Source organism: Xyrauchen texanus, chromosome 23, assembly GCF_025860055.1.
Source record: "Xyrauchen texanus isolate HMW12.3.18 chromosome 23, RBS_HiC_50CHRs, whole genome shotgun sequence".
NCBI classification, from domain to species: domain Eukaryota; kingdom Metazoa; phylum Chordata; class Actinopteri; order Cypriniformes; family Catostomidae; genus Xyrauchen; species Xyrauchen texanus.
In genome coordinates this window covers 9,391,530-9,417,374 of record NC_068298.1, presented here as the reverse complement: position 1 = coordinate 9,417,374, position 25,845 = coordinate 9,391,530, and the positions used below count along the sequence as shown (strand labels likewise).

The 25,845-nt window shown below is 39.5% G+C and overlaps 1 protein-coding gene across 8 annotated transcripts in view; it reads right to left on the bottom strand.

Annotated features, from left to right (window-relative positions):
- The window catches only part of LOC127663060 (acrosomal protein KIAA1210-like), a 52,776-nt gene that overhangs the window by 6,077 nt on the left and 20,854 nt on the right, over positions 1-25,845 (bottom strand). For 4 of the 8 annotated variants that reach the window (XM_052154467.1, XM_052154473.1, XM_052154468.1 and 1 more), the window contains 8 exons: positions 19,852-19,934; positions 14,644-14,812; positions 8,855-8,987; positions 6,320-6,472; positions 5,083-5,148; positions 1,662-1,820; positions 622-721; positions 40-431 (listed from right to left, as the gene is read on the bottom strand). In XM_052154467.1, the coding sequence (XP_052010427.1) occupies positions 40-431; positions 622-721; positions 1,662-1,820; positions 5,083-5,148; positions 6,320-6,472; positions 8,855-8,987; positions 14,644-14,812; positions 19,852-19,934 (1,255 nt within the window). The remainder of the gene's footprint in view (positions 1-39; positions 432-621; positions 722-1,661; positions 1,821-5,082; positions 5,149-6,319; positions 6,473-8,854; positions 8,988-14,643; positions 14,813-19,851; positions 19,935-25,845) is intronic. The other 4 variants (XM_052154469.1, XM_052154474.1, XM_052154470.1 and 1 more) reach the window with 1 other exon arrangement.

The window sequence follows — 25,845 nt, the reverse complement described above, 5'->3', positions numbered from 1 at the left end:
ATTGTCATCTTCTAAACAATGTTACTGTGCGTGCTGTACCTCACACTGAAGAACTATGTTCTCATGCTCCAGCACTAGTCCCGACGCAAGAGGGCCCTTCAGGGAGCTCAGCACTTCCTCAAGCAATGACCCCTGCTCCTCAGGAGCGACCTCACATCCTGCGTCCAGCAGGAAGTCATCAGCCTGCAGCTCAAGTGTTACTGGATTCTCCCAAGGGGACTCTGGGACCTCCGACTTGTTGACGTGATCTTCGTCAGGAAAAAGCTCCTCTCCTTCAGAGAAGTCTCCAGCTGAGATGGAGGATGTTGGAGATGGTTTTTGACCCTGGCCGGAGTCAGGCACTTCCTCATCCTCGTGTTCGGAAGCAAAGGACAACGTTTTCAACTCCCGAATCTCATGGTCTATACCATTACCCTGCTCCTCGGGCAAATCTAGACCAAAATGAATAGCAGAATAAATGATTTAGAAACACAATGACAACACTACCCTTACAAAAACTATGGTAATACCATGTCCAATGTACAAAACTATGGTAATACCATGTTACTTTTGGTTCTTTTTATACAAGTCTAATAATAAAAGTTTAATACCAAAGTTTCTCAATAGGCAGGACAGACTTACAATCATTTTCCTCTTCTGTAATTCTCTTAACCAACCGTACTTTGTCTCTCAGCAACACTCGTTCTCTGAGGTCTTTTCTCTTGGTGTCCAACATCTGCCTCTAAACATGAAGCACACAATTCAGTTGAACCACTAAGTCTGCTAATCCGCTTTTCGCATGGCATGTGTTTACAATTTCAAGCACCATGTTAAAAAACTCAACACCATGTTCAACTGTCCAAATGATATTTCGGAGTGGGCCTTGACTAATTGTAGTTAACCCTTCCATGCAGAATCATAGAGAAAATTACTTCAGTTTTAATATTTGTAACTATTTTTCAATTAATTCTGGTTACTCAAACATAAATAATCTCTCAAGCATGATTTATGAATACTGACGGCTGACTCGGCAGATCATATTGACATGTAAATCATTTTGAACCACAGTTTTCTTACATATGAGATTTTTAGGGGCAAGTAAAGCTAATAAATAAATTAAACACAAAAAAAATATTTCAAGATTTATGCATTTTTATTTAATAACTAAAATGACATTAATTTGAATTGAGTTATCTTCAACAAAATATAAATAGAATAAATGTAGTTAAAACTTACACAATTCAATTGAATGGATTTCTTTTATTAAATACAAATCTCTAAATCTTAAAAATAGGCTAAATATTTTTTTTGTGGTATTATATTGAGCATGAAATGTTTTTGATAAAGGTGTCATCACAAGATAACCACTATTTATGTACAACACAATTTAATCTAAACTGAAATCTCCCCAAATAAACAAAAATGCATTTTCTAAACTATAAAAACCTTGATGAGATTCAGTCAAACTTGATGTTGTTATACTAAATCTTTGTTAAAGTTGAAAAAGGATCACAATGACCCCCAACAGCACAGAAGGATTAATAACAAAAAGAGATACTTGTCTTTAACAGTCAAACATTCAATGAAAAATATGACTAAAAATGACTTTGACTTGGTATGAGATGGCATCATGGTACCACAGACGATGACAAAGTGTGAATAATTAATGTGAAGAATCTTACGCTGACAGGCTTTCTTTTGGCACAGGCCTTGGCATTGACGGCAATGCGGTGACGGGCAGCTGAGCTGTCCAAGCATGAGAAGGGGCTGGCTGGCAGACTGAAGTCTACAGGGATGAACCCCTGAGGGGTGGCAGGCCTCGATGAAGCTTCAAAAGACATCTTTATATGATTGAGTGGGACAGAAAGACATTAATAGGTTTAAATAACAATATAACATTCCATTACCAAATCAAACGAGCTATTAGTTAAATACAATTGTGTAATGTGTTTATTTAAAATGAGGCCTTTAATATAAAATAACTGTATTGTTAACATTCTTGCAAAACCACTTCCTGCTCAACCCTCTCTTTGTGGCTTACAGTTCCAAATAGATGGTTGTGTTCAAAGCATAATTGCCTTCCATTCCTTAACCAACAGCATACCAGAGTGGCATCATGTTAACAGATCCATTTGTTTTATTTAAAGTTCACCTAAAAATTTGAATTCTTTCATCATTTAATTACCCTCGGTACTACACGAAGATGAGCAAAACATGATAGATTCATTTTTGACTGAACTATCGCTTTAAGGTCAGTCATGAATTCAGTGTGAATGTATCTGGTGCACCAAACCACAAAATTCAAAAACTAAAAAAAACTGATATCGCGCCACCGTCATAGCAACTGACTCATCATTAACAATTCTGATGATGGTCCTAAGCTATTTCCGTTCAGAATGAGTGAAAAAAAAAAAAACAATTCACCGGTTAAAAAAAACAGTAGGGTATGGTTATACATCATTCCCAGTGTGCAATCCTTTGAATCCTTAGCAGAATGTTTTTCATGACAATAATGCCAAATCTCAATATTTAAGGCTACCAATTGAAAACAATTTCTCAAAGAAATCCAACATCTAGTATTTTTTCATTCCAGTAACCTGCCAAATTGACAGTTTCAAGTATATATTAATTTTCATGTTCAAAGCAATTCTGTGGCAGCATAGAACAAGCACCCTTGTTTATCCATTCAAACTGGTAGATGTGCCAATTACAGTGTTTATTTTACTTAAAGGTGCCCAGTAGTTTTTAAAGTATATTGAAGTGATTTACATTGGCTGTTTGTAATGCAGCATCATTCAAACACAGTAGTTTTCAGCTACCATTGCCATTGTAGTAATTCACTATTCACATGTATTTCAATTCATGAATGAAAGTGTCCAATAACAGGGCAGTTACTGAGATTAAGCAAGAAGTATTCAGCTGGTCATGTGATCCTAACATGGCTGCCCCCATGAGGGGACCCTCTCAATGTCAAATAAAAGAGCTTTTATGGATATGTTTCAATATTACTATTCATTTCTTTAGAAGTAAAACTTTTTAAATGAGGAACAAAATGATTGTGTGCACCTTTAAATGCTCTTTATAATACTTAATTAAATACAGTATAAACTTCCAAGTTAACATTTTTCATTTGCAAGTAGAACATTAAAGTACATTAACATGCTCACTAAAGTGAAATGTAGCTTAAATGCTCTATAAGCCATAAAGAAGATGGTACATACTACAAGTTAACACTTTTTATTTAGTACTGGAAACACATACAGTACATTAACATGCTTTTAATGAGTATGTAACATACTCATGTGAATTAATTATACATGAGATGTTACAGGTCATCTTGGCAGCCGTTTTAACCAAGAATGCTGCAATATACCGTTTCCAGCAGACAGCCGGGCTGCTAGAGTGAACCACTGGAATGCTTTCCAGACCACACTGCTACATTACTCGTAACCCCTGCACCGCTTGATAAATCCCACAGAAATGGACAATCAGGAAAGTTCTGCTGCTAAAATCGGTCTCTGCTTACCAGAGACACCGATTTTATTCCAACACCCATATGTAAAATCTACTGCCCCCAGTGGCCAACGCTGGAAGAGTTGTTGAGTTTCCAGGTGAAATGTCCACTGTGGCGCCAAAAGCGAGTAGTATTTTTAGTTGTAAACAGGAATGCATATTTTATTAACCCCAAAACCTAAACCTAACCATCAGTGGAGTAAGAACTTAATCTTAGAGGGAAAATTATGGGAATTATTATGGGAATGCGATTACTTCCTGGTTTCCATGGGACCAGAACCTGTGTCTTTCAGGCTATCAGTAGCACCACAGGAAAAGGTAAACACATTTGAATTGATGCAAAGATGGGAGATGGTGCTTGTAAGTAATTTGGCAGAATGGGGGTCGATTTCAAGGTACTGGAAAATTTGGTAGCAAAATGTTGATTTCCTGTGTAGGCATTACCTGTGCATTCTTTTACCATGGGCAATATATTACGTAATTTCAATAATCTGTTTGCGTAAAAACTTCATTTTTAGGACTTTCATACAACTGAACTTACTGTTAGGACAAAAAAATGCATTCTAACATGCATAAGCTGACAGAAAAGTAGCAAAATACTCCCAGTTTAGGCAGATTATCAAAAAGTACAGTACTTCTCCCCCCACAAATGTCCGTCTTTCTACAGTCTTAGATCCAGCTTAAGGCATTGCCAACACAAAACATGTGACAGCTATTTAAAGCCCTGGCAACAAGTCAATTCGAAAAGTGCATGTTTTGCAGTGGTTTCAATTTGGTTTCGAGATCCTTTTAGGTAGGTGCTGGTGTCGTGCGTGAGATGTTTGTGTGCACAGAGTCATAGAAATGTCCTTTCTACATGCACACGCACATGCACACAAATGGACTAAACCCTTTTTATTCAAATTTGAAATTCAAATGCAACAACACTACTGGATACAGCCAGTGTCCTGCTCTCTCAAGTCTGCGTGTTTGAAACAAGAAAGATGGATCTTTTTCGGCCTTTGACTGTAAAAGTACTTGTTCTGAATACATCGATATTCATCATGAATACATTCATTTATATCCGTTTAGTTGACACAATTCTATACTAATGTCATATACAAGCCAAAGCAATAGCAGAAAAGAAATATTCTCAGGGTATATAGTCATCTCTAAAGAACTTGACTTGATGGGTAAATTCCAAATATTTTTAGAGTCCAAACCCACACCAGAGCCAGGGATTCTCAAAGGACCTTCAGTAACCCCAACAAGTATTGCGACACTTAAACCACATTTAAAAATGTATAAAAGTAATTGCGTTAGATGTCAAAATATCAAACAAACAAATGACGGTAGACATTTTTTTCTAGAACTAACTATGCATTATTGCAATTACTTTTAATTATTTGGTATCAAGGTGATTTTTAGTGAATGTATGAAGTCAGTTTCCCTTAAGTTCACATAGGTGTCCCATCAGAGTAACCACAGACATAGTTCATCACATTAACTTTAGACATGTTCCACTAACCCCTATTTTTCCCATACCATCCAAGCATTTCTGACATGTGGAATGTGAGGAGGTAAAAGAGTCATTTGTGATGCCTGAGTCACCTGATCATCTTCGCTGTCTGATGCCTCCATGCTCAAGGTACTGCCCCTCTGGCTCAACTCTGCCGACTGCAGTGATAAAGGGACATATATTAAAACAGTACAATTTCCTTTTCGAATGTTTGACATAAAGCATTTTTCTCAAAGGAAGAGTTCACCCAAAAATGGCAAATTCTGTCATTCCAAACCTGCATTCCTTTCTTTCTTCTGGGGAACGCAAAAGGAGATGCTAGGCAGAATGATAGCCGCAGTCAACATTCACTTTCCTTGTATGGAAAAAATATGCATTGACAGTGAATGGTGACTGATACTAGCATCGTTGCCTTTTGTGTTCCACAGAAAATCCAATGGTTTATGAACAACATATGGGTGAGTAAATGATGACAGAATTTTCATTCTTGGGTAAACTATCCCTTTAAAAAATCATGCAAAACCGGTGATATTATATTACTGATATTATGCTAACACTTTTGATAGTCTGGACTATGTTTGGTAACTGATCGAACGCCATTGCCCCTACATGAAACGTTCTGGATTAATGAAAAGCTGTGTGATCAGCTCAGGGCATGTGAGGACAGAAGGCTCTGCGCATCTCTGAAGAGATTACAGGGGCGACAGGTATAGTGGACATCAGAGAAGACAGACAACACACCTAATCCTGTTAAGAGAACTCAGCAGAGAGCTTTCTGTCTGACAGACTTTTCATTGGACATCAAGGGGTGATCCAACATCCATATGTAATGTACAGTAGTCTACGCTATTTTCTTAAAATTTGGCTAGTTTCTATGAACATTTACATCAACAGAGCAAGAAATGAAAAGCGTTTTCTCTTCCCTTTTAAAAGCTGATAAGATTTTTTGCTAGCCTAACTACACGATTACATGGTTAGATGCATTTTAAAATGAGTATTTAGCACTGGTTTCTCACTGCTGTCTGGGACCCTATCAGAACAGATCAACAACCCATTTTTGGGCTGCTACCCACCAGTTTAGAAACACTGGCTTAAATAATCATTTAAGTTTCAGCAGACAAGCAAACTAAGAAAGATGAACTCAAAACTCCAGTCCTGACCGTGTAATGAAAGACTAAACTGTATCGTAAACACTTCTGACACAAGAAAACAGGAGAATGTTTACCATTTATCAAAGATTTGAAATGTATCAATGCAAAATGATTCATAGGAAATAACAATAAAAGCATGTATAAGCTGCTATAAAATTATGAGTATATTAATGAGTACCTGAGGAGGGGTGGCCAGCACATTGTGGAGGCTGGAGTATTCCAGAGGGCTGTAGGGAAGACCATCATCCTCAGAAAGAGTACCAGCGTCCTCACCTTTCCTTCCGTAGAGTCCCGGCGGCGAGCCCAGTCCGATCGTATGCTTCAGCTGCAGCTAAGGACATTAAAGAAACTTTGCGAACAATTGTCAAGATAACACTTTAAACTGATTAATTCTGCTCTACTACAACCTACTAGATTGTTAATTATTCCAAATGAAACAATATGCTGTTGGGCAGTGCTAAAACAAACCCAGATGTGTGATATTTTGCCTTTTTAACTGCATTAAGTGTAAAGTGAGAATGAGCATTATGACCTCAGATATATTATAATTGACCAAATTCTAAAAGGATAGCTTGTTTGATTGTTTTTATCACCATGCCAGCCTATATCGCTATTTTAATGGCAAAATCAAGGTTAATGTATTCTGTATTGAAAGGTCAAAAAACCTAAAAACCTACATAAGATCCAGTTTAAAGACAAACTTTAAAAAAACTGATTTTGTGTTGATTCCTTTTAAAACCTTTTAAGGGTATATATTCTAAAAAGAATGAAAATGTGTAGGAATGTGCTCTTTTGATATCTACGGGTGATGTCTATCTGTACCCATTATATTTACTCTTTTCATCTTTCAAGCATTATAGGAAATATTCTAAATATGCTTAGTTTTATATTAAAGGGATAGTTCACCCAAAAATGAAAATTCTCTCATCATTTACTCACTCTTATGATATCCCAGGTGTGTATTAATTTCTTCATCAGAACACATTTGAAGAAAAATAGAAAGATATCTCAGCTCAGTAGGTACTTAAAATGCAAGTAGATGGTGATTTGACTTTTGAATCTCCAAAAATCACAGACAGTCAGCATAAACATCATCCGTACGACCCCAGTGGTTAAATTAATGTCTTCTGAAGCAACACGATCACTATTGGTGCTACAAAGATCAATATGTAAGTACTTTAAATCATCGCTTCTGGTCAGCAGCAGTATGTGCATGTGGCGTAATCACATTGCACGTGAGACACTGGAGAACTGATGCACGTACGACACACATGGAATTGCAGCGCTGTTTACAACTGAGCAGGAGGAATAGTGTACAGAAGCTTTGTTGGTTTTGGTTTAGATCTGTATTTGTATCTGTTGCTTTACTCAAAATGGTGCATTTGTCTGTTTAGCCTGGATGTCTCAACCAAGTGGACAACGTGAGATTGCATCTGTATGATGGCAACGCGAATACGTCACACAAAAGACTGTGTGATTTTCACCCTCTCGAGAAGCTTATCGGAAGCGATGGATTATAGTTCAAACGTACTTAAATACTGATCTTGTTGAAAAGTGATTGTATCGCTTTAGAAGACCTTCATTTAAACGCTGGAGTCGAATCGATGACGTTTGACAGTCTGTGATTTTTGGAGCTTCAAACTTTGGCTCAACATCCACTTTAAGGACCAACTGAGCCAAGATATTATTCTATTTTTCTTCAAATGTGTTCTGGTGACACACCTGGGATATCATGAAGGTGAGTAATTTTTAGGTGAACTATCACTAAGTAAATCAGTTAATTAAAACTTTATATGTAAAATTACAACTTTTGTCTCATCTAAGCTTAGAAACAGCTATTCTCTGGTGTATTGGTTTCTTTTCAACAGTGGTTAAAATGCCTATAACTCTCTTAATGGACTGGATAACCATCATCGCAAAGCTGCTCTCATCTTTGAGTCAATGAAAAAGTGCATATCTGAAATGTAGTATGGTAATATGTTAACTACAGCATGCATGCAACAGTAAGTGGCATTTAATCAATGCCAAGAGAGACAACACCAATGCTTTCATGGAAATAGACTATCAATTTGAGACAATACACTTCTCGTGAAACTCAGAACACTCATCCATAATTATACTGATCATGAAAATACACACGGTGTACAGCCTTTCAATGGTAGTCTTACTATATGTCAAGTACACCTATGAGTTATTTTTAATTATATTCCAAAATATACTATATATATCTGATTCAAACAACTATACAAAGTGCATTTAAAGGAAAGCTTCACTTTAACACACCACTGACTTGGTCTTGTTTTGGTTCTATTTCTGATCAGAGACATTTAAATTGATTCCTGCTGTCTAGACTGGGCTGGTGGCAAAATGTCAACAGTGAAAATCTCAGGCCCTGAATCTTGAGGCTTAGGCTAATTTTATACCAAAGCCCAGTGAATTGCCATTACAAAAACTGATCAAAGGAAGAGGACAGGCAAAGAAGCACACTCCATCATAGCACCAGACTTGCTTTTAAATGTTACACTCTTACCTACATACACAAATTATAAATTATATATATATATATATAATTACACACACACACACACACACACACACACTAACAATAAATAATTTGATGAGTCAGATATTTCAGAAAACTAAGCATTCAAAGAACTTGAATAGTAATTTTATTGTGAAACATAGTATTTACAAGTAGATCCCTCTGGAATACCTGTATAGATTTTACTTTTCCGTGAATGCTGTCCTGTGATTCCCCCAAAGCCTCATTAGTCTCTGATGAGGGCGAATCAGAGACGAAGACGCTGTCATGTGACACGGCCTTGTTTCCCATGTTGATCTTGGATCTTTGAATGAAAGATACAGTGGCATAATAGTAACGGTAATAATGTTAGTGTGTCTATACTGTCTTTCAGCTTTTAATTAATTCAACTAATCCTGGCAGCACTTACCCAAACTGATGTAATGGAATTATCTTTTTTTTAATTTTTAATTTTTTTAAGGCAGACTCAAACCAAACCCCAATGACATGTATTAACATGGGCATAGGCTGCTCACACTATACACCTTCATTTCTATCCTCAAGCTCAGAGTTTACACTTTGGCTCAGACAAAACCAGACAGAAAGTCAATTATAGTCAAGATTACAAAGAATGTTAGCTGTTTGCAAAAGACTGTATAAATATGTGCATTACAAGGCTGATCTTGCTAAGTGGAATGTCTGAGAATATAAACTAGACTACTCATATTTGGGTGAGCAATTCTTTTCAAACCTCGACAATATGACAATTTTAACACATTGAATGTACATTTTTTTTTTCATTTATAACACATTGCCTCACTACTCATGTATATTTGGTTATTAGGCTAACTACAAGTGTAATGCTTCACTGAAGGGTTTGCTCTGCTTTTAATTTAATTTGCATGGGTTACCTTATTTACTCTACCTCAAACTACAGTGACAAACTGTATATTCACAAAGCAAGTAGCAAAGAGAGTTGGTGTCTTTAACAATATATATATATATATATATATATATATATATATATATATATATATATATATATATATATATATATATATATATATATATATATATATACATACACTCACCTAAATGATTATTAGGAACACCTGTTCAATTTCTCATTAATGCAATTATCTAATCAACCAATCACATGGCAGTTGCTTCAATGGATTTAGGGGTGTGGTCCTGGTCAAGACAATCTCCTGAACTCCAAACTGAATGTCAGAATGGGAAAGAAAGGTGATTTAAGCAATTTTGAGCATGGCATGGTTGTTGGTGCCAGACGGGCCGGTCTGAGTATTTCACAATCTGCTCAGTTACTGGAATTTTCATGCAATTTCTAGGGTTTACAAAGAATGGTGTGAAAAGGGAAAAACATCCAGTATGCAGCAGTCCTGTGGGCGAAAATGCCTTGTTGATGCTAGAGTTTCAGAGGAGAATGGGCTGACTGATTTAAGCTGATAGAAGAGAAACTTTGCCTGAAATAACCACTCGTTACAACCGAGGTATGCAGCAAAGCATTTGTGAAGCCACAACACGCACAACCTTGAGGCGGATGGGCTACAACAGCAGAAGACCCCACCGGGTACCACTCATCTCCACTACAAATAGGAAAAAGAGGCTACAATTTGCAAGAGCTCACCAAAATTGGACAGTTGAAGACTGGAAAAATGTTGCCTGGTCTGATGAGTCTCGATTTCTGTTGAGACATTCAGATGGTAGAGTCCGAATTTGGCGTAAACAGAATGAGAACATGGATCCATCATGCCTTGTTTCCACTGTGCAGGCTGGTGGTGGTGGTGTAATGGTGTGGGGGATGTTTTCTTGGCACACTTTAGGCCCCTTAGTGCCAATTGGGCATCGTTGAAATGCCACGGCCTACCTCAAGTCAAGTCAAGTGGTTTTTATTGTCGTTTCAACCATATACAGTTAGTACAGTACACAGCAAAACGAGACAACGTTCCTCCAGGACCATGGTGCTACATAAAAACAACAAAGGACCAACATAGGACCACATGAGACTACACAACGAAATAAAATACCTATATAAACTACCTATATACACCTATATAAAGTGCATGTGCAAACATGTGCAAAAAGTACAGGACAGTACAACAAATTACTGACAATGAACAGGACAATAGACAGTGCAGCGCCGACCAGTACTCAGTAGTGCAAAAAGATGACAGTTTCTAAAAATGTAAACATAACATACTATGAGATAGTGTTCTACGCAGTTATTGAGGTAGCAGACAGTTATAAAGTGACAGTAATTAAAGTGCAACTCTGGACATGTGTGTGTCAAACCAGTCTCTGAGTATTGAGGAGTCTGATGGCTTGGGGGAAGAAGCTGTTACACAGTCTGGCCGTGAGGGCCCGAATGCTTCGATACCTCTTTCCAGACGGGAGGAGGGTAAAGAGTTTGTGTGAGGGGTGTGTGGGGTCGTCCACAATGCTGGTTGCTTTATGGATACAGTGTTTTTTGTAAATGTCTTTGATGGAGGGAAGAGAGACCCCAATGATCTTCTCAGCTGTCCTCACTATCCTCTGCAGGGCTTTGCGGTCCGAAACGGTGCAAGTCCCAAACCAGGCAGTGATGCAGCTGCTCAGGATGCTCTCAATAGTCCCTCTATAGAATGTAGTGAGGATGGGGGTTGGGAGATGTGCTTTCCTCAGCCTTCGAAGAAAGTAGAGACGCTGCTGGGCTTTCTTGGTGATAGAGCAGGTGTTGAGGGACCAGGTGAGGTTCTCCGCCAAGTGAACACCAAGGAATTTGGTGCTTTTGACGATCTCCACAGAGGAGCCGTCGATGTTCAGCGGAGTATGTTCACCTTGTGCTCTCCTAAAGTCAACAACCATCTCTTTTGTTTTGTCGACATTCAGGGACAGGTTGTTGGCTCTACACCAGTTCGTCAGCCGCTGCACCTCCTCTCTGTATGCTGACTCGTTGTTCTTGCTGATGAGACCCACCACGGTCGTGTCATCGGCGAACTTGATGATGTGATTCGAGCTGTGCATTGCTGCACAGTCGTGAGTCAGCAGAGTGAACAGCAGTGGACTGAGCACACAGCCCTGGGGGCCCCAGTGCTCAGTGTGGTGGTGGTGGAGATGCTGTTCCCGATCCGGATTGACTGAGGTCTCCCAGTCAGGAAGTCCAGGATCCAGTTGCAGAGGGAGGTGTCCAGGCCCAGCAGGTTCAGCTTTCCAATCAGGTGCTGGGGAATGATTGTGTTGAATGCTGAGCTGAAATCTATGAACAGCATTCGAACGTATGAGTCCTTATTGTCTAGGTGGGTGAGGGCCAGATGGAGGGTTGTGGTGATGACATCGTCCGTTGAACGGTTTGAACGATACGCAAACTGCAGTGGGTCTAGTGAGGGGGGCAGCTGGGTCTTAATCTGCCTCATGACGAGCCTCTCGAAGCACTTCATGATGATGGGTGTAAGTGCGACGGGACGGTAGTCGTTGAGGCAGGACACTGAAGACTTCTTTGGCATGGGGATGATGGTGGTGGCCTTGAAGCACGTTGGAACAACGGTGCTTCTCAGAGAGATGTTGAAGATGTCGGTAAGAACATCTGCTAGCTGGTCTGCACATCCTCTGAGCACTCTGCCAGGAATGTTGTCTGGTCCAGCAGCCTTCCGTGGGTTGACTCTACGTAGAGTTTTCCTCACATCTGCCGTGGTAAGACAGAGCACCTGGTCGTTGGGAGGAGGGGTGGACTTCCTCGCCATCACGTCGTTCTGCACTTCAAACCGAGCGTAGAAGTCGTTCAGCGCATCTGGAAGGGAGGCATCTTTGTCACAGGCAACTGATGTTGTCCTGTAGTTGGTGATGGCCTGGATGCCCTGCCACATGCGCCGCGTGTCACCGCTGTCCTGGAAGTGACTGTGGATTCTCTGGGCGTGTCGCGCTTTGCCTCTCTGATTGCCCGTGACAGTTTGGCCCTAGCTGTTCTTAGGGCTGCCTTATCGCCTGCTCTGAAGGCGGAGTCTCGGGACCTCAGCAGCGTGCGCACCTCCGCAGTCATCCACGGCTTCTGGTTGGAGCGTGTGGTGATGGTCTTTGAGAAAGTGACATCATCAATGCACTTGCTGATGTAGCTGGTCACTGATGCTGTGTATTCCTCCAAGTTGGTAGAATCGCCATATGTTGCAGCCTCCCTGAACATGTGCCAGTCAGTACACTCAAAACAGTCCTGAAGAGCAGAGATGGCTCTTGCTGGCCAGGTTTTCACCTGCTTCTGAAGCGGTTTTGTGCGTCTGACGAGCGGTCTGTATGCTGGAATTAACATAACAGAGATGTGGTCTGAGTAGCCGAGGTGGGGGCGGGGCTCCGCCCGGTACGCGCCTGGGATGTTTGTGTAAACAAGATCAAGCGCGTTCGCCCCTCTCGTTGCAAAGTCCACATACTGATGGAATTTAGGGAGCACTGTCTTGAGATTTGCATGGTTGAAATCTCCGGCGACAATAAACAGTCCGTCGGGGTGAGCGTTCTGCAGTTCGCTCATAGCCCCATACAGTTCACAGAGCGCTTCCTTAGCGTTAGCGCTGGGGGAATGTAAACTCCGGTTATGCAAACAGTGGTGAATTCCCGTGGTAGATAAAAAGGTCTGCATCTAACAGTCACAAGCTCCAACAGCGATGAACAGTAACTAGAGACTAGCATAGAGTTCTTGCACCATTCCGTGTTGATGTAAACACACAAGCCACCACCGCGAGTCTTACCGCAGAGAGCTGTATTTCTGTCGGCACGAAACGAGGCGAGCCCGTCTAGCTGAATGGCGGCATCCGGAACTCTGTCGCTGAGCCACGTCTCCGTGAAAACAAAGACGCAGCAGTCTCTAAACTCACGCTGCGTAGCCTGCTGGAGTCGGATATAGTCCAGTTTATTGTCCAGGGAGCAAACATTTGAGAGCAGGATAGACGGGAGAGCCGGCCGGCTAGGGTTTGTTTTTAGCCTAGCATGGACCCCCGCCCTCTTTCCGCGCTTCCGCTTTCTCGCACACCGCTTCGACGTCCTCTCCCCGGCCACCGGCATCAGGCGACGCCGAGGGCTGGAGGCCTGGTCTCCGCAGCAAGCCGAGTACGCGTAGCGCCTCCTGCAGGTCATCATGCAGCTTGGTTTTTGCATGAGTCTTATATTTCAGTAGTGTCTGGCGATGGTAGACACGAACACCGGTTGCTCCGATGTCCATGTGTTGCAAAAGTCTGGCTTTTTTAACAAAAATAGCACCATTGTGGATCCGGAGTGGCCGCTGCGTGCTACCGCGCCGCCATCTTGGATCAAGCATTGTTTCTGACCGTGTCCATCCCTTTATGGCCACCATGTACCCATCCTCTGATGGCTACTTCCAGCAGGATAATGCACCATGTCACAAAGCTAAAATAATTTCAAATTGGTTTCTTGAACATGACAATGAGTTCACTGTACTAAAATGGCCCCCACAGTCACCAGATCTCAACCCAATAGAGCATCTTTGGGATGTGGTGGAACGGGAGCTTCGTGCCCTGGATGTGTATCCCACAAATCTCCATCAACTGCAAGATGCTATCCTATCAATATGGGCCAACATTTCTAAAGAATGCTTTTAGCACCTTGTTGAATCAATGCCACGTAGAATTAAGGCAGTTCTGAAGGCGAAAGGGGGTCAAACACAGTATTAGTATGGTATTCCTAATAATCCTTTATGTGAGTGTATATATATATATATATATATATATATATATATATATATATATATATATATATATATATATATATATATATATATATACACATACACACACACACACACACACACACACACACACACAATCTCTACACATTATTAGTGGCAATTCGTGACTGTTCAGAATTCGCTTCATGAAATGTGAAACTGTGGTCAGGTTATACAAAATTATATAGTGTAGCATGTGGAACAGAGATGTAGTTTACAAGTTAAAAAAAAATTAAAAAATATTTTATTCCCTTACCCCAGTTCATTGTTAATGATAGTGGGGGTGATAGGTGGCTCTACGTTGTTGACGTCATAACTTGAATGACTGCCCTTCAAAACAATTTCTCCAGATGGAGGTGGACTTTCCTTCCTCTTTTTCTTCACAAAAAAATTCTTGAATGTCTGGAATTTGGACTTCTTTTTCCCTGGATTGAAAACAAACAGAAATGCATTTTATTGAGTGGAACTTGTAGAGTAATCTCAATGGAAAATCCTGCTTGCATATGGCAAACATTAAAACATATGCATACAATTAGTCAATGTTCAGTTTTCTAAACAAAATGAGTTCAACTGGCAGACCGTTGTGTCTCTTTTCTTTGCTGGCCCTCCAGTGTAAACAGCACATTTAAACAATCATGTTGTAGTTTATGATACAAATACCATTTGTATTGGGGTCAATGAAAATAAATTAATGAGTCCTACTGACCTTTGTGCATTTACATTTCACAACAAAACAGAGTAAATAATGGACAGATGGTTATTTTGTTATAACGGCTGAGGTTTGGGCAACAAGTACAGCAAAATTTCTAAAGAATTAACTTGTTGGCTCTTGGCTGTACATCCTTGTTGGTTCTACACATCCTTAAAAAGTGCTTATATAATACCCATTTCACAACTTTTGTCATCTTTCTAGACCCTGAAATATTCCCTCTTGGGTGCTTATGTAATGCTAATGTATCTTTAATTGCCAATGAAGGTCTAACTGTGTTATGAAAATGGCTGCGAAATGTATCCTCGTGTTATTTCAGTTTTAAAAACTTGCTTAGTCCAATGAGGTTTATACTGATTCAGTTTACAATCAATACTGTAAGCAATACTGCCAAGCACACCACTGAGCCCTATATCTAATATGTAGCATTTGCTGACAAATTAAGTGCTCTTGATTTATTGTATGTGTACTATAATTTCTTGTTTTCATACCATCTATCCATTGTGACATGTGACCGTGACATTACCTGCAGTGTATATTTTACACATTCATATGCTTTGCTATATATATCAGCCACTTTTAGTGAATAGACTGCAGACAAATTGTATTCATCCCAAAGGTTAAGATCCAGAAAGGCCAAATCCAACAGTGAAAGGTCAGACTCACTCTACTAAAAAAGCTAGTGCTCTTTAACCTAGAAGTACAGCTGCTTAAACAATGCTGGGATGATGACCTTTAATCAACAACACAATTCACAATTCTCAATGAGTGTGTTTACATGCACAGCGATATGCTGATAGTTGAACTATGCTGAACAAAAATCAATTTATTCAGAAAAAAACACCAACGTTGTAAATTCTAGTTTACATGAGATTTGAAATCATTCGATTTTTGTCTGCTTTTGACCTCAACAGGCATGCACACAGCAAATGTGCACATTGGATAAGCCGGTAAGAATGCTGGTGAAGCTGGTGAAGCTGTTTACATGCAATGTTTTTATCTGCATAATAAGCTATCTGAATTTATCTGCATAATAAGCACAGTAAATGCTAAAAAAGCAACTTAAAGGTGGGGTATGTGATTTGCAAAACGGCCGGCAGATTTTGAAAATACACAACTCATAAGGTCCTACCTTCTCTCCTCCAACGCTGGCCCTGACTCCACTCATTCGAAAAACATGGACGCGCAATCATGCATGAGCCAAAACTCAGATGCGCGAGAGCGAGCCAGGCTAGCATAGGTTGGAGTTTCTGCATGACGTCACCATTTACCTGCTAAGACCGTCAACACGGCACAACATTCAGCGGTAAGTTGCACCAGATATTATTAACATTCAACAGTCACATAAATCATTAGTATTGTTAGAAAATTGATGTTTTTGAAATGTAAATATATTGGACGTCCTGGTTGTCACCGAAGTTTATGGCTAAATATAGGGCTGACCGATATAACGTTATCAGATGAGATTGTTATGCGCATATCGTCAGTAAAGACAGTTCCCTGATTAAATACTACTAGTTAATCGGCTTCTCACCTGTCAAGCAGAAAAAATGCCACAGCCGCATCTGTTGGTAGTCCTTCCTGGTCCTTCAGTTGCCGCCAACGTTTAAAAGCATCGCCTAGAATGACCCTTGTTTTTGACCTTTCTCTTTCGGCCGTTTTGTTCGCAATTGCTCTCTCGAAAATAGATTTTCTTTTCTGTGATGGTGTCTTGTCTGCCATTCTACAAACGGAAGCAACTACACCTTCTCCTTCTCTCTCTCTCTCTCTCTCTCTTTGTACCGGGGCGACTTGCACTTCCTGTTACTGGGTCACGAGCTTTGAGTATGCGCACGAACGGGACACGCGCGCAGGGTGGTGGGGGGAGGGGGGCATGGTACGACCGTTTGATTGACACATTTTCTGTCCAATGATTCTAGATGGTCTTGAAAATGATCGGCTGGAGTTTTTCGAGTCCTGCCCGTTCCACAGATGATTAAATTGCTTAATTTTCATTTCAGTGCTTCTAATTTACAGCCAGTAAGTGGGTTAGGAATAGGATTTCAAGTTATTTTGAAAAAATGGTCAAAAAAGAAAATCACATACCCCACCTTTAACTGAGCTTAACTCAGTCTGTGTATGCCTAAATTTAAAGCAGTGTCCCCATTGGCCAAAGAGAGAAGTGTTTATCAACATAAGGGCACATGTGAGCTCCAGTTTTGAGGGGATGCCCACAGAAAGGACCCAAAAGTGAGCAAGAGTGTTTTTTGAGCTGTAAAGGATGCACTAGAGTGAAGAGGAAGGTTTATTTTATTAACTCTAAACCCTAACCCAAACTCTTAACCTAACCGACAGTGGAGTAAAGATTTTATCTTAGCGGGAAAACGTAACTTCCTAAACTTTCTGGTTTCAACGCAGTATGAGAATCCAGGTCTCCCGTTCTGCTGATGCAACACTCTTTAGGTCACACTCCAAAAGTGATGCAAAAATGTTGATGGGAGACGGAAATTGTTAGCAACTCAGCATAATGGGGCCGATGCAAGTGTACTGGAACATTAGGAAGCAACATGCCGACTTCCTGTGTGGTCATGTTTAAAAATCTATTTGTGCCCAAAACAAGGTATATTCGAAAGCATCTACATGATGCTGCTTACCTTTTGGAACAGCCCACTATGTTGTGGAAGAGACCTACTGACCTACTCTACTGAGCTCAAGTCCTACCTGAACTCGATAGATAAGAATTGAATCACTAAAAACAAACTATGGGTAGTGTGACTGAATTCACAATTTTAAACATAAGGCTTCTCGAATGGGCTGGCTTCAAGCTCAAATCCTGATTTCATGTGCACTTTTGCAAACGCCAGCACAGTGATAGTCACATCTCTTTTAAGTCTCTTTAGTGCTGCTGACAAGCCTCCGCATACAGTCCTTCAGGACTCTAGAATATGACTTTGTGTGTTGGGGTTCTATTGTTGCCTGATATGTCTCTCTCAATCTCATTTTAAGGAAAGTCACATGATGAAGCTGTACTGGCAAAGCCTGTTGCCTCCAGCTGTGGCCTGTCTAAAAGGAGTAAACAACACGCAGAGAAAGAGCTCTCACTATCTCTTATAAACCACTCAATGCTCAGTTATTTGATTACACAGTGAGGGATGTTAAATATTGCCTTCTAAGAACAGGGACTCAGTATGTATAAAAGTGGCCACATTAAATGATCAGTGCTCTGAGAGAGTAGTCTGTACGGGGCTAAGACTACTCTATTAAGAATTGTTTTGGTAATGAAGGACTGTTTTATGTAACATTTTTTTTTAAGTAAATCATTCAATCCAATCTAATGCCTATTGCTGGATCAGTTATTAGAAATCTTTATTTAGAGCTGATACAATTAAAGTGGACTACAATAAAAGCAAGTCATAATAATGTAGCCTACAGGAAGGCTTAATGAATGAATCAGTGAACGAATCAGTGAAGAGTTGTTTGAGTGAACTGATTCAAAAATTTACATCACTAGGAAACCAGAGTGATCCTACAGTGATATCAGAAACAGTAGGTTGACTTTTCTTTAGTAAAAAAATTAGTCTGTGCTAAATGAAATTCGAAGCAGTGCCCCAGGTGGCCAAAATGGTAAGTGTTGTTGGGCGAATGGGCATGTGTGAGTTCTTTATTGCAGGTGAAATGTCCACGTAGGGGTGCCAAAAGTGAGTTGTGAAGTGAGTTGTTTTCAGCTGTACAGGCAGTAATACAGTGAAGAGAAAAGCATATTTTATAAATTGTACCCCCCAACCCAACCCAACCCAACCCTAACCATCAGTGGAGTAAAATGTAATGCTAAAGTGAAAAATGCAACCTATGAATCTCGCACAACACAGATTATGCGAATGCAATTACTTCCTGATTTCAATGCAGGATCTGAACTAAGGGTCTCTCACATTGCTGATGCAACTCACTTCCGGTTGCACCACAGGGAAAGGTAAACCCAATGGAGCTGATGCAAAAATGTCTGATAGGTGATAGTGCTTGTCGGTGAGTTGGCATAACGTGTGTACTGGAACTCTTGGAAACAACGTGCTGACTTCCTGTGTGAAGATGTTGGGGAAAAAGTACCCATTACTAGCGCCTATTCTTGGATCAGCATTTAGTAATATCTAACTCAAGGACAATAAATATCATCTCACTCATTATGTGCAAGGTAAAGACCATCAATTTAATTAACGTGAACCCAGTCATAGATCAATTATCAAAGGTTCAAAAGCATTCTGTGATAACTCTGGACATATACAAGCTTACCACACTGGCAGACCTCCAAACACACTCCAGCCATTGACTAACTCAATCTAAATTGAATTGGATAGACTCGAAATTGGATAGAGGAGGTTATCTTCCCTCTCCTAGCTTCCTATTCTGCAAGGAAATGGCTAATCCACATCACCACATACGGTAGACGTTCCATCTTTCCTTGCAGGATATTACTCTAAAGTAGTCTGGAGCTTCCTACTTCCCACACTGAACCAAAGCAAAAGGTCAAATGTCGGACAGTGGAAAGCTTGCTCGTATGGGAGAGACAAATGTTGGCTTTGTCTGTGCTACATGACATCCTGTCAGCGAGAACAAGTATCTTTTTTCTCTTAAGAGAGTACAGTGTGTCCTAATTATTCTTATATGATATCAATGTGGCCAAAATGTATTATATATGGACGTTCTTTATAGGGTTCCTTTTAGTAAGGAATTTCACATACAGAATATTTAATGCCACAATAGATTGGACTAGAACTTTACCTGAACACCCTTCTCCTGCTTCTGATGGCTCACTAGCGGATGTAGCATCTGGGGATTCTGAGGCCATGATGTCACAATCACTGCTGAGATAAAAAAAAACGTAGACTTACTCAGGAGAACAACTAGTATAAAGGAGATAAATGGTGTAACTTGAATACAAATCTTATGAACTACGTTTTTAAAGAATCGTTCACTTAATAGATCACCCTACAGACGTTCCAAACCTGTGTTTTCTTTCCTTCCATGAAACACAATAGAAGAAATCTGCCAAGAAATGTCCAAGCAATCAAACAAAAACATTGTGTTTTGCACGAACCAATGACATCAACGTCAAACCTGCAGTCATAGTGCACCACATTTGAATGGAATACTGCAACTCCCCCCCCCCCCAAAAGAAAACATAGGTTTTAGAAAACCATGAGGGTGAGTACATTATGAAGAATTTTCATTTATGGGTGAACTATTACACAATAGTTCTTTATTTAACAATAAATGTTCTTTTGTGGTTCTTTGCATAACCTTAGGTTCAACAACAAACTTTCTCATTAAGAATGTTTTTTTGGTTTTTATTTGCATTATTAGAATTCTTGAGATAGCTATTTGGTTATTTAGTTCTTTAAACCACCAGCACCCAATGAAGAAGAGAACAAATTGTTCTTTATGGAACTTTAAATGGTTCTCCTAAGGCATTAGACAATAAACACTTTTTGGTTCTATTTGGAACCTTTATACTAAGATTAAAATAACAAATGTATTATCTACTTTGGTTCTACAAACTATTTTCTTCTATGATTCATTTTATCTTTGAAGGCTATAGTCTTAGTCTCTACCTTGATGACAAATCTTTTGCACGATGACTTCAAATCAACACACACACACACACACACACACACACACACACACACACACACACACACACACACACACACACACACACACACACACACACACACACACACACACACACACACACACACCAAATTTGTTTTTCAAATTCTTACTAATTCATACTCAAAAATCCACAATTCAACATTCTGCATAGCGAGTAATTCACTCGTGCATGCGACCAAGTTTTGCACTATGTTACTAAAATAGGTATTTTATTAGCCATTGGCGAGTAAACATTCAGATTTTACAAAATAGAAGGTAAAAGTGTTGCAAAACTCGAGAGGTTGTAGATCTGAATGTGAGAACTTTTAGAATAACTATTTGAACATGCAAGTCTATACATTATGCAAGTAAAAGTTTCCTTTAATCAAAGCTTTATTAAGGACTCACACAGTCCAAACCACTTACAATAAAACAGACAAATACAAGAGAAAAACAAAACCAGCCATAGTCCACAATATCACCTATTTAAATATAGGCTAAAACACCAATGGTTCCACATACTGGAGAAGAACCTTACTGAACTTAGTCATTGTTGAAATTATACTGTTTGCAGAATCTGATAACCTACACATACATCTGTACATGATATTGCGCACCAAAGCAGAGCAGGTGGGCATGCCTACACTGACAAACATTTGGCTTGCACTGCTCCATCATGTCACCTTAAGCAGCAGCCTCATTCCATCATTATATGCTACATTGTGTTTTTGCATGCTGCTCTTTCTGTAGTGCTGCCACAAATGGGCAGTTAACATAGGGGTACAATATGCTCCGAGCACATACTAAATCCTGAGCACATACTAAATTTGCGTAGCTTGTGCATACATCATTCTATAGTGTCTGTAAATGTCCCTATCATCAGACAGGTCATCTGTTATGTAATGTCCTAAGTATTTAGCCTCATCACATTAAGGACAATACCAGACAGAAAGAAGTCCGGAAATGACAGTTTCCTGCCCTCCCTACTCCTAACAATCATAATATTACTCTTCTTTGCATTGTATTTAATCTCAAAGTCTTTGTGTCTAAAAATGAGCCCTGGGCACCCAATTTACATTTCATATCTCTTTTAAAATCCTTTCTGTTATTTTCAGTCAGTTGGTGATCAAAAAGATAAAAAGACACATTATTTCTAATCATACATTGCACGAATGAGGGAAAAACCACCATGCAACTTCTCTCTTGTTAATGTGCGCTCAGAGATTATTTAGCAGAGATGGGCCACTTCTGTTAAAATGAAGGGAGAAATTGAAACACTCAACCATGCAGCTCTGAGTGCCCAACAGTCAACGAATGTAAGTATAAAGTGAACGAAGTCCTGCCTTACAGTTAAAAGAGCCAATCCCCTATTAGATACAGACATCACCTATCAATCAACTCAAGCACATTAGCTATAAAAGCCGGGGAAGTTTCTTTTAGCATAATATGAGGTAAAAAAAAAAAAATCACAATTTATGATTCCATTATTGTTCGATTTTTATTGCTGGTTTGAAATATGTTCTTTGATCGTAATCCTGGCCAACCGTATTTTAGATTTTGGTCTTTCTCCATTCAAGTATATAGGAGCTACACTAGCATGACTGGAAATAGCCTCCTGAGAGTATACCAAAGATGGCCGACAGTGGACTGACTTGCTAGGAAGACTTTGGTGCTGTGCTCACTCAACCGTCAACACTTGGTAGGGGAGCCGGATTCTCTTAAACAGACAGCACCAATTTAGCGCTTGTTATATACGTTCATGTAAACCGCATAAGTGCATATAAACAAACATGTTACAAAATGTAGAAATGTAGTAAGTATAATAACTGTGTAAATACATAAATATTTAAAAGCCACAATCATACAATGTGAAATATTTTAACTTCAGAAAACACAGCAAATATGAATTTTTAACAAATATATGCAAGGGTTTTTTTTTCAATAGTTTCCAACCTTGTGGATATTTTGTAAAATATTTTATGAAATTTCAAACAGCTTGTATCATTGTAAAAAATTCAATTTCATGACATCACATAAACTGACAGAATGTGAAATTTGCACATTTGTACACAAGCTAAAATGTAATTAAAAGGATCAAAAGCTAGATGAAAATAAAATGTACAATCTTGTATAATATATGTACAATATATAAATTAAATATTATGATGCCCCCTTCTCAGTTTTCTTAATATCTTTTTTAGTTTTTATTTGCATTATGTTTACATGTTGTTTAAAGTCTGGCGAGTAAAAACGAAAATGCACTAGCCAGTGGTGATTCATTCTCCAATGTTTATGTAAGAGGGTTGAAGATGGAGACTATTTAGGCCTGTCTTTATTTGCTTGACTATTGCCCTTTATGGGACTCATGTCAGAGTCTTCGTAACACCTAAGGACGCACAGCAGGTGACGATGATATGCCGACACTGACTCATGTAGATTACACTACTGGAGCCGACTCACTCCACCGGATCCACCATATCTGAACTAACAGACATGTTTATACTAGCAGCCCAAACCAGATTCCAGATCAGCTGAGGGTTCAGTGTTTGTCCAGACATTATTGGTCATGAGTAACTATGGTCTTATCCTGGATCAGACTCTATCCTCGTCTTACTAGGAGGAAACTCTTAAATAGTAACTGTGACAGGCGTCTGCGGCTCCAGGCCAGAGGAATGACCAAACAGGATGTGGGGGCAATTTACACATACACAGGCAGTTCGGGCCCTTGACATGGATCATTCCAATATAAGAGAGCAGTTCACGTTTCAGTTGATAACAAGAGATAAGAACGAGCATTTCAGCTATTACACTGACACATTTTAAGCTGGTGTGTGTGTTAAAAAAATGTCTTGTACACCAGCTGAATATGCAGATTTCATTTGTGTACCACTGTGTTCCTGCATCTACAGCTCTGTATGCCCCAGCGTTCCCACTGTCTGTAATTAAGACATTAGATAATTGCCATCACATCTGTCACGTCAACCCAACGCCCAACTGTTCCTCTATAGACCTAAAAATATTTTTTTTTAAATGCAATTCAGCGAGGAGACATTTACTGTTTTAACCTAACTATGGAACACATGTAACTTCATATCTGACCCACCCACACATTTTGTCATCACTTCCTCCCCTTCTAATAACACTTCCTGTCCTCTACTCACCCCACCATCTACTTCCTGTTTATATCAAACAGGTTCATGAGTTTCTGCTACATCAATGACAAACAAAGTAATTTTCCACTCAAAATAGGGCCTTTCCTAGACTCATGTCTGTGTTTGTTGTGGTGTGATACTCTTGGTATCATATTGGCAGACATTGCAAATGTAAGTCACAGCAATGGTGAATCGCATTCTCTTTTGTATTTTGAAAACAATTGCCATTATGTGTCTTTGTCTCTTTTATTAGAAAAAGACAGAACAGAGTGAAAAGAAATTACTATGGGATTGGGACATGTTGAAGCCAGATTGACACCTGTATTACCTTTAGTGTTACACTGATATATCAGCATTCATGGCGATATTTTGAGATTATTGGCTTCGGTGATAACAGTGTTGGTTGATGACTACGATGCCAATAAACAATGCACATTTTTCAGTTTTCTAATATTTGTTCATTCATTTTGAGCATGTATTGTGTGAAGGAAGTGCTGCTCCTATGACATTAAATGAAGTGAATTCATAAAACCAATAATTAAATTTAACTTGACGATTATTATTTATTTATTTATTTTATATTTTCAGCCCCTATTTCTTCCCAATTTGGAATGCCCAAATCACAACACACTGTAAGTACTCGTGGTGGTGTAGTGACTTTGGTGGTGTGTGTCTGAGACCGTCACACCGCACATCTTATCACGTGGCTTGTTGAGCGCGTTACCGCGGAGACATAGCACGCGTGGAGGCTTCACGCTATTATCCGCGGCATCCACGCACAACTCACCACACGCCCCACCGAGAGCATACCACATTATGGCGACCACGAGGAGGTTACCCCATGTGACTCTACCCTCCCTAGCAACTGGGCCAATTTGGTTGCTTAAGAGACCTGGCTGGAGTCACTCAGCATGCCCTAGATTCAAACTCGTGAATCCAGGGGTGGTAGTCAGCGTCTTTATTCGCTGAGCTACCCAGGCCCACATTATTATTATATTTTAATTATTTCTGGCTAAACTAACAGTTTAACTCTCTTTAACAGAGACCATTCTCACAAACTCTAAATGGATCAGATTTGTTATAGGGGTTATTCAGATTTGTTCTTATGGTTAGAGGGGCTGGTGTGACAGAGCACATGGATGACCTCTTCTCAAGTCATCAGATAACAGTCATTAATTTCCTATTTATCTCAGGGGGAAGTGCATATAAAGTCTGCTGCACAGATTCACAGAGGACTGATTCACTGATAGCTAATGCAGCCATATGAAAGAACAAGACAAGAAAAACAACAGATACAAAGAACAGCCATGACTTAGCATAAACACACTTCATAAACCACTGCTGAAGAGGATATCCAGTAAAATGGAGGAACAATGAAAATACACTCATACACACTGAGATTGTCTTGCATCTGTCCAGTTATTGAGTAAGGATGAGATTATGAATGTTATACCAGTCATGTGTGACACGATTATGAGCAGTTGTGCTACATCTGGAATGATCTTTAAAAAAAAAAAAAAAAATATTGATTTTTAATGGGAATGACAACGAGGCTGTGAGGGATACTTACAGGCTCTTCAATGGCACAAACGGCATAAAGCTGTAAAAAGATCCTAGATTTTCCACAACTCATGTTGTCTGTAGTTTTTTGTCTACTGAATGTTCTTGGGAAGATGTTTTTTCAATGTTTTGTCTGCGGAACGATCCAAACACACTTTATACTACAGTACAGCCCATTGAAGAGACTGTACATCTTTCCCTCACAGCCTTGTTATCATTCCATCTAAAAATCAAAGATGGCGCTGCTGGGAATAAGGTCTATGTAGTTGCCAAGCAACTAGGCACCTTGATGGATTAATATCCACCTTATGTCTGTCTACACCCCCGCGATGCTTTGCATGAAATTTGGGAGGTACTTCCGCTAAGAAGTAAACAGTTGTAGTTGCATCATATGTTCATTAATTTTCCGTTG